Raw genomic sequence first — 16,640 nt, 5'->3', positions numbered from 1 at the left:
GAAAACTAATTAGTGTTCTACTACAACAGAATATTATGCAGATATTAAAAAACCAATATGCCTATCTTTATTTCTTGATGAAACACATATATACACCTAGAAATTTTTTAAACTTTGGATAATATATCCCCAAATTTAAACTTGGTTAAAGAAATCCATTCTAAATTTCTTCATTATAGTTTTCTGTATTATCTGGAAAAAATAGTTAAAGGCTTATAATAATTCCAGCAATACTGCAGTGTGCATTTGCTAAAGAAATATATAGCCCAGCTGGTGTGGCTCAGTGGTTGAGCATTGACCAATGAACCTGAAGGTTACAGTTTGATTCTCAGTTGGGACACATGCCTGGGTTACAGGCTCAATCCCCAGTAGGGGGCTTATAGGAGGCAGCGGATCAATGATTCTCTCTCATAATTAATGTTTCTATTTCTCTTTCTCCCTCTCCCCTCCTCTCTCTGAAATCAATCAAAACATATTTTGGAATAAAAGAAAGAAATAGGTGAGTCCATGTCTCTGGTAGAAAATGTGCAGGATGAGTTTGGGTCATCTTAAATATATATGTATATATTTACTTAATAACATGTTATTAAAGACAAAACTATTACTTGAGTAAATAATTAAGGAAACCACATCCTGAAAATATTAATAATTTGATTCATCATAACCTGTAACTTTAATTTGGTGACAAAAAGATTTAATAATTAAGACTATGGTCATTTATTTGAACTTAAAATGTAGTCATTTAGATTATCACAACAACATAAAAACAAGATTATCTATTCAGTATTTATAGCTGATAAAAGTGCTACTTATGTCACTTTATAATTATAGAAAAGCATACATTTATAATAATTTAGCTATCTATACTAATAAAAGGGTAATATGCTAATTAGACTATCTTCTGGACGTCCTTCAGGAAAAAGCCACGGTAGCGGGGGCCGAGGCACAGGTGGTTAGGGGTGATCAGGCTGGCAAGGGAGCAGTTAGGGGGTGATCAGGCTGGCAGGGGAGCAGTTAGGGGGTGATGAGGCTGGCAGGGGAGCAATTAGGGGCGATCAGGCAGGCAGGAAGAGTGGTTAGGAGCGATCAGGTAGGCAGGCAGGCAGGCAGGTAAGCGGTTAGGAGCCAGCAGTCTCGGATTGTGAAAGGGATGTTCCCCAAGGGGTCCCGGATTGGAGAGGGTGCAGGCCGGGCTGAGGGACTCCCCCCACATGCACAAATTTTGTGCACTGAGCCTCTAGTGCAATGATGGCAAACCTTTTGAGCTCAGCGTGTCAACATTTTGAAAAACCCTAACTTAACTCTGGTGCCGTGTCACATATAGAAATTTTTTGATATTTGCAACCATAGTAAAACAAAGACTTATATTTTTTATATTTATTTTATATATTTAAATGCCATTTAACAAAGAAAAATCAACCAAAAAAACGAGTTTGCGTGTCACCTCTGACACGCGTGTCATAGGTTCGCCATCACTGCTCTAGTCCTATCTAATAATAGACAAACATAGTAATTGACCATACCTCCGCTACGCCTCCTATTGGCTAATCAGCGCAATATGCAAATTAACCCTACCAAGATGGTGGCCGGCAGCCATGCAGCTGAAGTGAGCAGGAGGCTTGCTTGCTCCAGTGATGGAGGAAGCCAAGGTTCCCCGCCTGCCGCGGCCCGGCTCTGAGCTCCAAAAGCAACAAAGTTTCAATTATATAAGCTAAACAAACCCCAGATACCTGCTTTCAGCAGGCCATGGCCTCAGAACTGCAGCAGCAGCTCCAAGACGGCAAAAAAGTTTCAATTATTCAAGGTAAATAAATCCCAGAATTTAAAAAAAAGGAAAAAAAGGAGAGGCTGGGAGCTTCAGTCGCCAGCCAGCCTGAAAACGGCCCTCCGTCCCTCACCAAGACTGGCCAGGCACCCCAGTGGGGACCCCCACCCTAAAGGGGGTGTTGCCAGCCTGAAACAGCCATCAGCCCCTCACCCAGGCTGGCCAAGCACACCAGTGGGGACCCCTACCCTAAAGGGGGTGTGGCCAGCCTGAAACAGCCATCAGCCCCTCACCCAGGCTGGCCAGGCACCCAGTGGGGACCCCCACCCTAAAGGGGGTGTGGCCAGCCTGAAACAGCCATCAGCCCCTCATCCAGGCTGGCCAGGCACACCAGTGGGGACTCCCACCCTGAAGGGTGTGTGACCAGCTGCAAATAGCCATCAGCCCCTCACCCAGGCCGGCCAGGCACCCAAGCGGGACCCCCACCCTGATCCGGGACACCCTTCAGGACAAACCAGCCGGCCCCCACCTGTGCACCAGGCCTCTCTATCCTATATACTAAAAGGGTAATATGCAAACTGACCCTAACAGCAGAAAGACTGGGAATGACTGGTCACTATGACACACACTGACCACCAGGGGGCAGACGCTCAATGCAGGAGCTGCCCTCTGGTGGTCAGGGCGCTCCCACATGGAGCTCTGCTCAGCTACAAGCCAGGCTTATGCCTGCCAGTACAGTGGTGGTGGTGGGAGCCTCTCCTGCCTCCTCAGCAGCGCTAAGGATGTCCGACTGCAGCTTAGGTCTGCTCCCCACTGGCAAGTGGACATCCCCCGAGGGCTCCTGGGCTGCCAGAGGGATGTCTGATTGCCAGCTTAGGCCCAATCCCCTGGGGAGCAGGCCTAAGCCAGCAGGTGGTCATCCCCCAAGGGGTCCTAGACTGCGAGAGGGCACAGGCCAGGCTAAGGGACCCCCCCACCCTGTGCACAAGTTTTTGTGCACCGGGCCTCTAGTGTTTAATATAAAAGAAAAACAACTGAAATCAAGAAATGTGTATTACATATTTTGTGCCCCTGAATCCACTATTATACAAAGCATTGAAAAAGGTCTTTCATAAGTCAATATTTTGTTCTAAAACTGTATAAAGAACAAAAATATCAGCTAGTGCTGGCCAGTGTGGCTCAGTTGGTTGGAGCATCGTCCTGTACATCAAAAGGTGGTGGTTTCAATTCCTGGTCAGGGCACAAACCCAGGTTGCAGGTTTAATCCTCAATCGGGGTGCATATGGGAGGCAGACAATCAATGTTTCTCACATTGACATCTGTCTCTGTCTCTCTCTCTTCCCCTTCCTCCCTCTCTGGAATAAAAAAAAAAAACAACAAAAAAACAGCTAACATTTGTTGAATGTCTACCAGGGGCCAAACACTGAACACATATAATCTTTTACTCTTTACAGTAATGCTCTGCAGTTGCTACTATCACCTACGTTTTACACTGAGACACTGAGAAGTTAACACACTGCCAGCAAGTAATCAAGCCAAGGATTTGAAGCTGAGCAGTCTGATTCTCCGGAATCCATGTGCTTTATACCAAGTTTCAGCCTAGATTAAGTACTTCAACTGGCCATCAGCCACACTGGTCTCAGAAATAAAAATAAACCAAAGACATGGAAACTTTAGGCAGTGGACTAGAGAAGCTTCATGCATAATAAGTGAACAATAAAACAGCAACCCAATGAATCCTCTGTCACAAACATCATGCCATATGCCAATAAAAGCTGGAAAATCACGTATTAAAATAAACTACCTTTAACTCATCTAGATATCCCTATTTCAAATAACATCCTTATTATAAAATATACTCACAAATGTTTCCAGTAATGCATTTGTTATTATTTGAACTATTTCTTGCGCATGGGTGTTGGCCAATGGAATGCTCTCTACTTGGCTTTCTTTGTGTCTGGCAAGCAGCAGGGCTGGAAGAGTTGTAGTATATTTATTTGACCTATGGAGAAATATATATTTAAAAATTTCAACTAAATAATAGCAAGTCATCAAAAACATAAACAATGAGGCCAAGGAGTCACAGTGGAAGGCAGCAAATGGGAAGTCCTACTACCAAGGAAGTAATAACTCAATTTATAGACAAATTTATCTTCTGTAGCCTTGACGACCAAGATTGAAAGAAAGCAACAGATAATAATCTGCCCAGATTTTTTTTCCTAGAAAACTTATCCATCAAGAAAATGTCTAAACAGGATTAGGAACACATTGAATAGCTCTCAAACTTTCTGGACTGCTCACCATACTGCTGAGCAAGGAGAGGGGCATTTATTAGAAATCTACTCTTTGCAGGCACTACACCAGATGCTTTTAGTTAAGTTTTCATTTAACCCTTAGAACAGCCCTATAAAGCAGCCACTGTTAACCCCAGCTTCCAGAAGAGGAAACCAGTAAGTACTTGGAGGGTGATAAATAGCAGAGAGAGAATTCAAACTGAGGTTCTCCAGACACGGTCTGTCTCCACTGTAACAGAGCCCAAACCTGTTCCCTCCTGACACTACTTTTGCTAAGTAAATCACTAAATTAAATAGGAAAAAAATGCTTTGTGTGAAATTACCAGTGATATAGTTACATTTATATCATGTAAAAAACTCCTGTTAGAATAAAATACAGGCATTAGATTAATATACACATTGGTAGAGAGGCCAGCCTTCAGATTACCTGCAAAACCCTCTTAGTTGACCAGTTGGGTTATAAACAAAACACACCCTGAAAATGACTGATTTAGTTATTTGGGCCATGATTAAATGCACAAAGATAGCAGAAAAGTGGGCGGTTGTCCATGTGTCAGGTGACTGACTAGGTCTCATAATTCCTAAAAATCTAATACAGTATTTTTTTAAAATTACTCATTTCATGGATAGAACAGGAGCTTAATCATTTAGAGTATATGTCACCAGTTCAGCATGAAAGATTTAAGCTCAGAAATAACAATTAGGAATATCATAGTGAGAAGGTAAGAAAGATAAACTCCTGAGGTTAACTCCACTTGCACCTGAAAATGAGCCATTATGCAGAATGTGATCATCTCCAAATTTTCAGTTGTCCTTCATTCTGCAGCAACTGAAATATTTGGTAGAATTTGTGCATGTGGGGGTAGTCCCTCAGCCCGGCCTGCACCCTCTCCAATATTTGGTAGTTCACAGGCGACCCAAATTCTAAAATAAAGCAATTTAAGTGGCTTTAAAAAATACTAATTAAGTGTATGGTAGCAGTTAACTTAAAATTAAGTAGAACTATCAGGTATAGTTGCATCAATTAAAACTCTGGGCGAAATCTGAAAAAACTCTGATTTTTATATATATGGCAAATCAAAACCCAAACACTCAAGAAGTACCCCCCCACACACACACCCCACAAAATACAGCAATTGCAAAAATTAAAACTGCAGGTAACAGCCTGACTGGTGTGGTTCAGTGGTTGAGCATCAGCCCATGAACCAACTCACTGGTCAGGACACATGCCCGGATTGTGGGCTCAATCCCCAATAGGGGGCGTGCAGGAGGCAGCCAATCAGTGATTCTCTTTCATCATTGATGTTTCTATTTCTCTCTCCTCCCTTCCTCTCTGAACTCAATAAAAATATATTTTTTAAATGCATAAATTAAATAAACATATTTTTTTAAAAAAACTACAGAACCCAAAGAGAACAATTTTTATAGGAAAATGAAGTAATATGAATCCAAGGTTGCTCCTCTGGGGGCACTAGCTGAATGTAAAAGAGTATCTAAAAATCCTAAATAGCCACATGGTACTTCCCAGATTTTCCTAGAAGAAAATTAAAACTTGTAATGTTTCTGCCCTATTTTCTTTGTCAACTATGTAAAGCCAAGCAATATATTATTTTGCAAACTTCTTCCTAAAATTAGAAGACCAATAAACTTACAGTATCAAAACATCTTCTTCAGAATAAATTCCAGTGATAACACATCCTTTTAGGTACTTTCCTGCTTCAGTGAAATCTTCTTGTGCTAAAAATACACAGACAAGACCAAAAAAAGAAATCTTTAAAATTATGTGTGCTACTCAACTGATGAAGAGATTTATGGAGAGTACTTTGTTATTAATTAATTATAATAAATATTTAAGTGTAGATCTTATATAACATAGTAGTTTTAAAATAAGTCTGTTTCTTTTGATATTTGATTATGACAGAAATGTAAATTGATGTACTACAACTATGGTTCCCTAAACAAATGTACTCTAAATTTGTAAGATTTACAGCACTCTAATCATACACATTTACTGAATAAATATTTGTTGCTTTTTAAAATTTACTTCTAAGGCAGGATAAATGGAGACAACTTTCTTGTATGGAGCTTGGAAAGAGAAGCTGGTATGTGAAATGATATACACATTATAATCACAAAATCTAAAAGAAGCTATCTGCATAGACAAGCATAGAAGACTGGAAATTCTAGTTCTCTAGAATGTCTGTGTTAGGGTTCTGCAATTAGGAAGGATTTATGTCTTCTTTTTTATTTTCTATAATCTGTTTTTGTTACTTCTGAACTTTGATTAATTTGTGTAACAGTTTTTTTCTCATTTGTTAGAATACAGATATTCAAAATTAAAAGCATCCTCAACTGCCATAAGAGGAATCTATAAAATTAACCATTTCTCTGATTTGGGGAATATTCCTCTTATGGCAGTTGAGGATGCTTTTAATTTCTTCTATAGTCCTTTTCTCTATATGAGCCTTTTTGGTCTCATATTATAGGCTCATATTATCATTATTGGTAAGCTTTTTTCCCTTGATATATTTCTCTTTCAGAAATCTTTTCCATCGCAACATATCATTATGAATATTTTCAAACATATAGCAAAGTTGAAAGAATTCTACAGTGAACAATGATATACCTGGCCATTTAGATTCTACCATTAGCATTTAACTACACTTGCTTTAACATATACTTGTGTATCTATCCATCCCTCCACCCATCAATTAATTGATCTTATTTTTGATGCATTTCAAATTAATGTTTTTGCATTCAGCTTTGACACAGTGCTTACATAAATTAATTTTACTTATATAGGTCTTTATAGTGTCAGATTATACAGTTCTTTTAATATCAAAATTTCTCTCTTCTTAAACTCCTACTCTTTATTTCTTGCTCCATAAGAATGTGTCTTTCAGTAACTTTTAAAGGAAGGGTACACATTGGGAACATTTTCTAACCAATAGTATTGCTTAGAATGTTATTCTCTGCCTTTGCATATGGATAGCCACTTGACTGGGTAATAAAATCCTTAGCTTTAGTGTTTTCATCACATACTCTTACCATTTATCTAGAGAACCTCCCCCTTCTTATTTTCCTTTTATTTAAGATGTATTTCAAATTATGAATGAAATCTTTTAAGGATATTTGTATGGGAAAAAGATTCCTATGTTTATCATTATATTTGTATATAATAGATATTATTAGCTACTTATTAAATTTTTATTTCTAAACTTTTCTTTTAAAAGAATATTCCCCAAATCAGAGAAATGGTTAATTTTATAGATTCCAATATGAGTTGTTTTTGTTTTAAATATCACCTTTACCCTTGGGGAAAATAAAACCAAAAGTAGTATACAACATATAGGGAAAAAAACAAAGAAAAAATAACAAAACCCTGGCCTGTGTGGCTCAGTGGTAGAGCATCAGCCTCTGCACCAAAGGGTCTAAGAGTCATGGGTTGGATTCCTGGTCAGGTTAAGGGCGTACCACCTGGGGTTGCACGTTTGTGTGTGTTTGTGTGTCATTTGCGGGAGGCAACTAATCGATGTGTCTCTCTCACATCAATGTTTTTCCTCCCCCACCCCCTCCCCTCCCCCTCCTTCTCCCCCTCCTCCTCCTCCTCTCTCTGTCCCTCTCTCTCTCTCTCCCTCTCCCTCTCCCCCTCCCCCTCTCTCCCTCTCCCTCATCCCTCCCTTCCACTCTTTAAAAATCAATGGAAAAAAATATCCTCGGGTTAACAACAACAAAAAAGAAATACCAATGAAGCATAAAATAAGCAATAGATATTCAAATAAGTATAGACAATATGTGTAAATAGCCAATGTTCACCTGAAAGAGTCAAAATGCAAAAAAATATATAAAAAAGGCAAATAAGAGATTTGACCCAATCATGTATTTTAAAATTAACCCAACATACATTAAAAACTAATAGATTACACATTTGTAATACCTTAACTAATAATAATAAAAAAAATTAAAAAAATAAAAAATAATAGACTAAGTATCAATAAGTAAACAAAACAAAAAACATTTAAACAGACATATAAACACACATATAGATGTATTTAATATGCTAATGGTAGACTCACAAAAAGGAATGGTAGAATCAAAAAAGAAGAAAACAGTGTTAACTACTTAGACAAATAGTTGGCCTCTAACCTCATTTCATGCACGAAAATATCTAAATAGTAAAAACTGTTTTAAAAGAAAAAAAATCAAAGGACACAATCCAGAGTGAAAAGGCAACTCATGGATGAGAGAAAAATATTTGTTAATCATGTGTATGATAAGGAGTTAATAAACAGAATATATAAAGAACTCCTGCAACTCAACAACCATTAACCAATTAAAACTGGGCATAGTACTTGAATAGACAGACATTTTCCCGAAGAAGTACAAATGACCAACATGCACATGAAAAGATGCTCAACATCACTAATCATCACACAACTAGGGAAATGCATAGCAAAACCACAATGAGTCATCACCTCACACCCATCAGGATAGCTACTTAAAAAATAAATAAATAAATAACAAGTGTTGGTGAACATGTGGAGAAATTAGAATCCTTTAATACTGTTGGTAGGAATGTAAAATAGTGCAGTCGCTATGGAAAACAGTATGATAGTTCCTCAAAAATTAAAAATCGTATTACCTTATGACCCAGAAATTTCACTTATGGTATACATCCAAAAGAAGTGAAAGCAGGAAGACATATAGAAATATGCAATAAAGAGGTACACAGAAAAAGAGGGAAGAAATTACATTAAAATTTAGCAACTCCAAATAATTAGATTATAGATTTTAATTTTTCTTCAAATTTCTCTGTATTTCAAAATCCTCTATGAGTTCTCTGTAATTTAAAAAGATAGTAATTCTTTAAAAAAAAAAAAAACTAGTCAATGAGTTTTTAACGAAGTATTGTATAATTTAAAATTCAATTCCACTTACCTGTTGTCATGGTTGGACTAAATAGTTCCAGTACTGACACACCAGAATAGGAGATCAGGTCTTTATATAATTCCCCAGTTAAATATTCTTCTGCTTCTTGTATAGATGTTATGTTCACTGGACATGAAATCCTGTTGCTATATGAATATGAATATATATATATATATATATGAAATTAATTTTTAAAAACACTTTTCACCAGCTATGGAAAGCAATCAGACATCCTCAAAAAATTAAGAAAAGAGCTACTATACAACCCAGCAATCCCTCTCCTGGGTATGTACCTGAAAAATTTCAAATCATGTATTTGCAAAGATATATGTACCCCTATGTTCATTGCAGCATTATTCACAGTGGCCAAGACATGAAAACATCCAAAGTGTCCCATGATAGAGGAGTGGATAAAGAAGACGTGGTACATATACACAATGGAATACTACTCAGCCATAAGCAAGGATGAAATAGCACCATTTGCAACAACATGGATGGACCTTGAGAACATTATGCTAAGTGAAATAAGTCAGAAGAAGCTAAGAACATATGATTTCACTCATGTGTGTGATATAAAACTGAAACTCATGAACACAAACATCAGTGTGGTGATTGCCAGAGGGAAGGGGGTTGGGGAGAAGGGGGTCCTAATATAAGGTGACAGGAGAAGATTTGACTTTGGGTGGTGGGCATGCAGTGCAATATTCAGATCTTGTAACATAGAAACCCACCCATGAAACCTATATTCATGTTGACCAATGTCACTCCAATCAATTTAATAAATAAATTTTTAAATACTTTTCAGCTTGTAAAAAAATAAAAATACTGAACTTAGAAAAGACTATATGCCGCAGGATAAACATCCAACAAAATAAAGACAAATGCTATTCTAAACAAACAAAAAATCACTCTCATTAAACAAAATTTCTATCTCCCCAAAAGTGATGGTATGTGGATGAGCTCACTCATCAATGCTCAGCCTGTGATTTCCGTTCTAGTATCCATCTTAATCCATTCAGAGTGTGTCAACAACATGTGGTAATTAGAAATTTTATAGACCTAAACGCTTACAAATCTTAGGGTGAAGCTGCATACTTACAGCTGGATAAATTTTAGGAGATCTTCAGTTCCTAACATACCACCATAAGATACTGGGCTCTCGCCTTCCTTGTACATCTTTACAACAGGAAATTCAGTAACATTTTCCTTAGTACATACATCAGGCCAATTTGCACAGTTTATTCTAGTAAGCAGCATAGTGGGTGTGCCTAATTAGAAGGAAAATGCACGTTTTATAAATATTAATGTAGAAAACTCAGTTGTTAAAAATTGTCAATATTTTCATATCCCATTCTTATTTTTTTTATTGATTTTTTTACAGAGAGGAAGGGAGAGGGATACAGAGTTACAAACATTGATGAGAGAGAAACATCGATCAGCTGCCTGCTGCACACCCGCTACTGGGGATGTGCCCGCAACCAAGGTACATGCCCTTGACCGGAATCGAACCTGGGACCCTTCAGTCTGCAGGCCGACGCTCTAGCCACTGAACCAAACCAATTAGGGCCCATTCTTATTTTAACCTCTCAGCAGTATCAAACACTGCTGTGGAACACTCTCTTCCCTTGATTTTTTGCAACACCTTCCCCTATTGGCTTTTTTGCCACTTCTCTTGCTGTTCCTTTTTGTTCCTTTGGCAGGTTCTCTGCCAGTAAGATGGGCGTTCCTCAAGGCTCAATTTATTCTTCCTTCTCTATTTGCTCTACACTCTTGTCCTAGACAAACTCAAAAACCACTGCCAAGCCAATATAATGAATCTTAAATTTATATCATTGGCCCAGGCTCCTTCTGAAAGTTTCAGACCCATATATCCTTACTGACTTACCTTTTTCTGTTTGAGTGAAAACATCCTCAAATTCAGTATGTATGTCTAAAACCAAATACGGTTTCCTTCCTGTATATATTGGTGAACACTGCCATTCTTGTACAACTCAAAAAACAAAATAACATTTTTCTCACCTGCCCATTCCTAATTCCCCCATGGCTAATCAAATCAATCAGCATCCAGGGGTGGGCAAACTTTTTGACTCGAGGGCCACAATGGGTTCTTAAACTGGACCGGAGGGCCGGAACAAAAGCATGGATAGAGTGTTTGTGTGAACTAATATAAATCCAAAGTAAACATCATTACATAAAAAGGTACGGTCTTTTTTTTTTGTTTTATCCGGCCTGCGGGCCGTAGTTTGCCCACGGCTGGCATAGCCTTTCAATTTTACCACTTACATTTGAAATATCCCTTCTATCTATCCATTTCTCTTTACTACCAGTACTCACTATTTCTCCTTGGGTAGCTACAGTACGCTTCTAATTCATCTCCCTGAATTGGGTATATCTTTACACTGAAACTAGAAGTGTCTTTTCAAAACTCAAATCTATTTTGCTAACAGCCCACCCCCACCAACTTTTACGAGTTTGGTCTTTCTCACCCCTTCATATCTCTGCATGTATGACTACTTCAAGAATGCCTGGACACCCTGATCTACAGCAGGTTCCTATGCACTGATAGAACCATGCTCCTTTCTTTATTTTATTACTAGAGGCCCGGTGCACAAAATTCGTGCAGTGGGGGAAGGGGTGACGGGTCCCTCAGCCTGGCCTGCACCCTCTCGCAGTCCGGGACCCCTTGCTCATTACCAACCATGTGCTCACTCCTTACCGCTCGGCTTGCTGCTCCTTAGCGCTGCCGCAGAGGCAGGAGAGGCTCCCACCACCACCGCTGCGCTCGCCAGCCATGAGCCTGGCTTCTGGCTGAGCGGCACTCCCCTATGGGAGCACACTGACTATGAGGGGGACACTCCTGCATGAAGCATCTGGCCCCTGGTGGTCAGTGTGCATCATAGTGACCCATAACGGTCGCTTACGCTTTTATTATATAGATGTAATTATATACTCATTTGTGTGGTTACCTGATGAATGTCTGTTTCTACCAAGAAAGCTCCCTGAGAAAAGGGACTGTGTCTATATTACTCATCTCCCCTGCCAGTCTGGTCACACCCAACTGCCCTCCCCTGATGGCCTGGTCACCCCTAACTGCCCTCCCTTGCCAGATTGGCTACCCACAACTATCCTCCCCTGCAGGCCTGGTCACCCCCAACTGCCCTCCCATGCTGGCCTGGTTGCCCCCAACTGCCCTCCCCTGCCAGCCTGGTCCCCCCCCAACTGCCCTCCTCTGCTGGCCTGGCCCCCCCCCAACTGCCCTCTTCTGCAGGTCTGGTCCCCCCCAACTGCCCTCCCCTGCCGGCCTGGTCCCCCCCAACTGCCCTCCCCTGCAGGCCTGGTCCCCCCCAACTGTCCTCCCCTGCAGGCCTGATCGCCCACAACTGCCCTGCCCTGCTGGCCATCTTGTGTCCACATGGGGGCAGCCATCTTGTGCATTGGAGTGATGGTCAATTTGCATATTACCTCTTTATTATATAGGAGGATATGTAAAAATCTTCAAAATATGTAAATCGCTAGATAGAAAGAGATCAAAAATCAAATAAAACAGGCACCACACAATTCAGCTGTGAAAGGAATGAGTAAATTCTAACAAAATAAACTTTAATAGAGAGGAACCAAGATGGCAGCATAGGTAAACACCTGAACTTGCTGCCTCCCACAGCCACATCAAAACTACAACTAAAAGACAACATGGATATCATCCAGAACCACGGGAAGGCTGGCTGAGTGGAAGTTCAACAACTAGAGGGACAAAGAAAAGAGCATCTAGACTGGTAGGAGGTGCAGAGGTGCGGAAGTGCAGAGGCCCGCGAAACAGGCTGGCAACTGGGTATGCTGAGGTCTTTTTCAATCAGGAGGGAGATACAAGCTCCCGACTGCTCTGAACTCCAGTTCTGGGTGAGACACTGGGGACCCAGACTCATACGGGGAAAAACTGGACTGTCTGGCATCGGGCCGGAACATGAGGGTGGCTTTCTCTCAGAGGTGCTCGCAGCGTGTATTGTTCCTGCATGGGAGGCGCAGGACACAGAGACTCAGGGACCTATCTGGGGCAGGGCCGATGGGCAACCATTGCTGTTTGTACTGCCCGTGATTCCCTGAGGCCCCACCCCACCTAATTTACAACCCCACCCAAGCTGTGCACAGAGGCTTTGGCATATGAAAGGCCTGGCCTTTTGCAATCTAAAACCTAACAAACTGCAGCTGGGTCAAAGAACCCTAAAGTTTCCAAAGAAGGCCTAAGGTTCATTAGCAGCCTGCACTGCTTCACAACTGCACCTCATCTGGGCACCTCCAAACCCCAAACAAAGAGGAGGAATCTGCAGATCTCTCAGTAGCTCCTGCTGGGTGGCCTCAGGCAGTGGCTGACTTTGCACCTCCTTGGAGATCCAAGAGCCAGTGTACCCAGTGGTCAGTGTGAGACCACACCAGATTATAACTCTTCAAATCCATATGAGACACACTCAGGGGGCAGATTCAGTGAGCACCAAAGCCCCACTGAAGCAAGTCCTGCCCCAAAAGGGTGTTTCCATCACAGCAGTTCTCCCACCATAGACACAACTGGTCCTCACAGCCAATTGGTCTGGAGGTCAATTCCTCCCAGTGATACCAACAGCAATCAAGGCTTAACTATAACAAGACTGTGCACACAGCCCACAAAGGGGTGTACCAAGAGCTTCCACCTCAGGTGACTAAGGAGGCTGAGCCACTGGGCCCTATAGAACACCTAGCACACAAAGCCACTCTTATCAACACAGGGAAGCAGCCAAAATGAGGAGACAAATAAACAGGTCATAAATGAAAGAAATGGGGGAAAGCAAACTACTGGATATAGAGTTCAAAACCATGGTTGTAAGGTTACTCAAGAATCTTCTAGAAACCTCCAAGAAATTTAGTGAGACCTTCAAGGATATGAAAAAGAACCAATTAGAAATTAAGCATACACTGACTGAAATAAAGAATAATATACATGTAGTATTTTTCCTTCATTAACTGGCTTATTTTACTTAGCATAATGCTCTCCAGTTCCATCCATGCTGTTGCAAATGGTAAGAATTCCTTCTTTTTTACAGCAGCATAGTATTCCATCATGTAGATGTCACTCATTTATGAATAATAAAGACCATTATAAACTTATGAACAAAAATAGATACAGGGGCAGAGCAGCCTCAAGCAGACTGTCAAACTACAGCGGGAAGGCCGGGGAGGGTTTGGGGGCGGGAGGGGGACAGGGTAAGAGATCAACTGAAGGACTTGTATGCATGCATATGAGCATAACCAATGGACATAAGACACTGGAAGGTGGGGTAGGCCAGGGGATTGTTAAGGGCGGGGAAAAAGTATTACTCTTTGTAATACTTTAAGCAATAAAACATTTTTTTTTTAAAAAAAAGAATAATAGCAGAAATCCAACAGCAGACTAGAGGATCCCAAGAATCAAGTCAAAGATTTGAAATACGAAGAAGCAAACAGCACCCAACTGGAAAAGCAAAATGAAAAAAGAATCCCAAAATGTGAAGATAGTGTAAGGAGCCTCTGGGACAACTTCAAGCGCACCAACATCCGAATTATGGGGGTGCCAGAAGAATAGAGAGAGCAAGATATTGGAAACCTATTTGAAGAAATAATGACAGAAAACTTCCCCTACCTGGTGAAAAAAATAGACTTACAAGTCCAGGAAGCACAGAGAACCCCAAACAAAAGGAATCCAAAGAGGACCACACCAAGACACATCATAATTAAAATGCCAAGAGCAAAAGACAAAGAGAGAATCTTAAAAGCAGCAAGAGAAAAACAGTCAGTTACCTACAAGGGAGTACCCATACAACTGTCAGCTGATTTCTCAACAGAAACTATGCAGGCCAGAAGGGAGTGGCAAGAAATACTCAAAGTGATGACTAGCAAGAACCTACAACCAAGATTACTCTACCCAGCAAAGCTATCATTTAGAATTGAAGGTCAAATAAAGAGCTTCACAGATAAGGACAAGCTAAAGGAGTTCATCACCACCAAACCAGTATTATATGAAATGCTGAAGGGTATTCTTTAAGAAGAGGAAGAAGAAAAAAAAGGTAAAGATAAAAATTATGAACAACAAAGTGACAACAAATGAATATCTATCAACAAGTGAACCTAAAAATCAAGTGAATAATCTGATGAGCAGAATAAACTGGTGAATATAATAGAATCAGGGTCATAGAAAGGGAGTGGACAGACAATTCTCGAGGGGAAGGGAGTGTGGGGGTGCAGGAAGAGCCTGGACAAAAATCAAACACCTATGGACAAGGACAATGAGGGGGGGGGAGGTTAAGGGCATGGGGTGGGGTGGGAACCAGGTGGAGGGGAGCTATGGGGAGAAAAAAGAGGAACAACTATAATAATCAGAACAATAAAGACTTATTTTTTTAAAAAAAAAGAAAGAAACTTCAATATATTAGATCAAAGGACTCTTTGTATAACAACTAAAACTGTGAATATAATACTTTAGTATTTTATCACCAAAAATTTTTAATACTAAAAATTCACTTTTATATTTTAAATGATTCTAGGTTATACAACACAGATGTGATAATTTATCACTAGATTTAATGTTAGCAATTTGTTTGACAATACAGGCAGGATGTAATCTATCTTATTCAACACTATATTCCTCTGCCTAGTACAATGTTGATTACATAGTATGTACCTTATAAAAATTTATGGAATGTACCTTATATTTCTTCATGAACAAATTTTAAATTTTACACTAATATATATTAATACCTGAATACTACATGACCATATAAACAAAGGTAAATCCTATTCCTTCTAAAATTAGATCTGCTAAGTGATTTCTCTACAAAGTTCTCTTATCCTTTATTATAATTATTTAGTCAATAAATATCTAGTGGTACTTGTTAATATAGAGTACCATCTATAGATATAAACAGCTAATATGCAAAGTGTTCCTACAGGAGTTGGACCAGGAGACCGGGAGTTCTATAATTCTTATGACATGCGCTGACCACCAGGGGGTGGCATGGAATGAAGAAAGGCCCCCGCTGGCAACTGGAAGGCCCCATCAACCCTGATAGCTGGCCAGGCCTAGGGACCCTACCCGCACATGAATTTTGTGCATCGAGCTTCTAGTATTATATATTGGCACCCAAGAAGGGATATAGTGCTGTTACAAATGCAGTTCTTTGCCTTCAATATACATCCTCAACAAATCTACCACCACTAAGAATGTTATTGTCCCTGCAGTCCAAGTTGAAAAATTTTGATGTTATCTTTGACACTGAAAAAAGGATATTGATACATATCATTAAACACTGTAAGGCTACCTATGTTAAAGTTGCCAATTTAAAATTTTCCTTCCTATAAAATGGTTCCAATATTTAATCATGTTTCAACTGGAATAACCTAATATTCTAAGATGCCTGCAGTATTATATCCCATACACTTTATCAATGCAGTAATTTCAAAAAGAGTTCTTAATTTAAAGAAGGGGAAAAAACAGATTCTCTTAGCTACAGATACAATGTAAGTATCAACACCTGACACTTGCTGCCACCTTGTGACTGAGTCTAAAATAATCTTCATTGTCTTGGATTAAGAGATGAAAAGTGACTTTTCCCCAAGTAGTTAATGTGAAAGTTTGCAGAACTAAATGC

General features: G+C 39.9%; 1 protein-coding gene across 1 annotated transcript in view; it reads right to left on the bottom strand.

The window, feature by feature from the left end:
• TXNDC16 (thioredoxin domain containing 16) overlaps nt 1-16,640 on the bottom strand; it is a 93,475-nt gene that overhangs the window by 15,856 nt on the left and 60,979 nt on the right. The window contains exons 15-18 of the mRNA XM_081113230.1: nt 10,088-10,256; nt 8,998-9,134; nt 5,712-5,796; nt 3,629-3,767 (exon numbers count right to left, since the gene is read on the bottom strand). Of these exons, the coding sequence (XP_080969356.1) occupies nt 3,629-3,767; nt 5,712-5,796; nt 8,998-9,134; nt 10,088-10,256 (530 nt within the window). The remainder of the gene's footprint in view (nt 1-3,628; nt 3,768-5,711; nt 5,797-8,997; nt 9,135-10,087; nt 10,257-16,640) is intronic.

This window comes from Myotis nattereri (assembly GCF_964212035.1).
Source record: "Myotis nattereri genome assembly, chromosome: 1".
NCBI lineage: Eukaryota > Metazoa > Chordata > Mammalia > Chiroptera > Vespertilionidae > Myotis > Myotis nattereri.
Note: the sequence above shows the minus strand (reverse complement) of the source record. Positions and strands in the feature narration are given on the sequence as shown.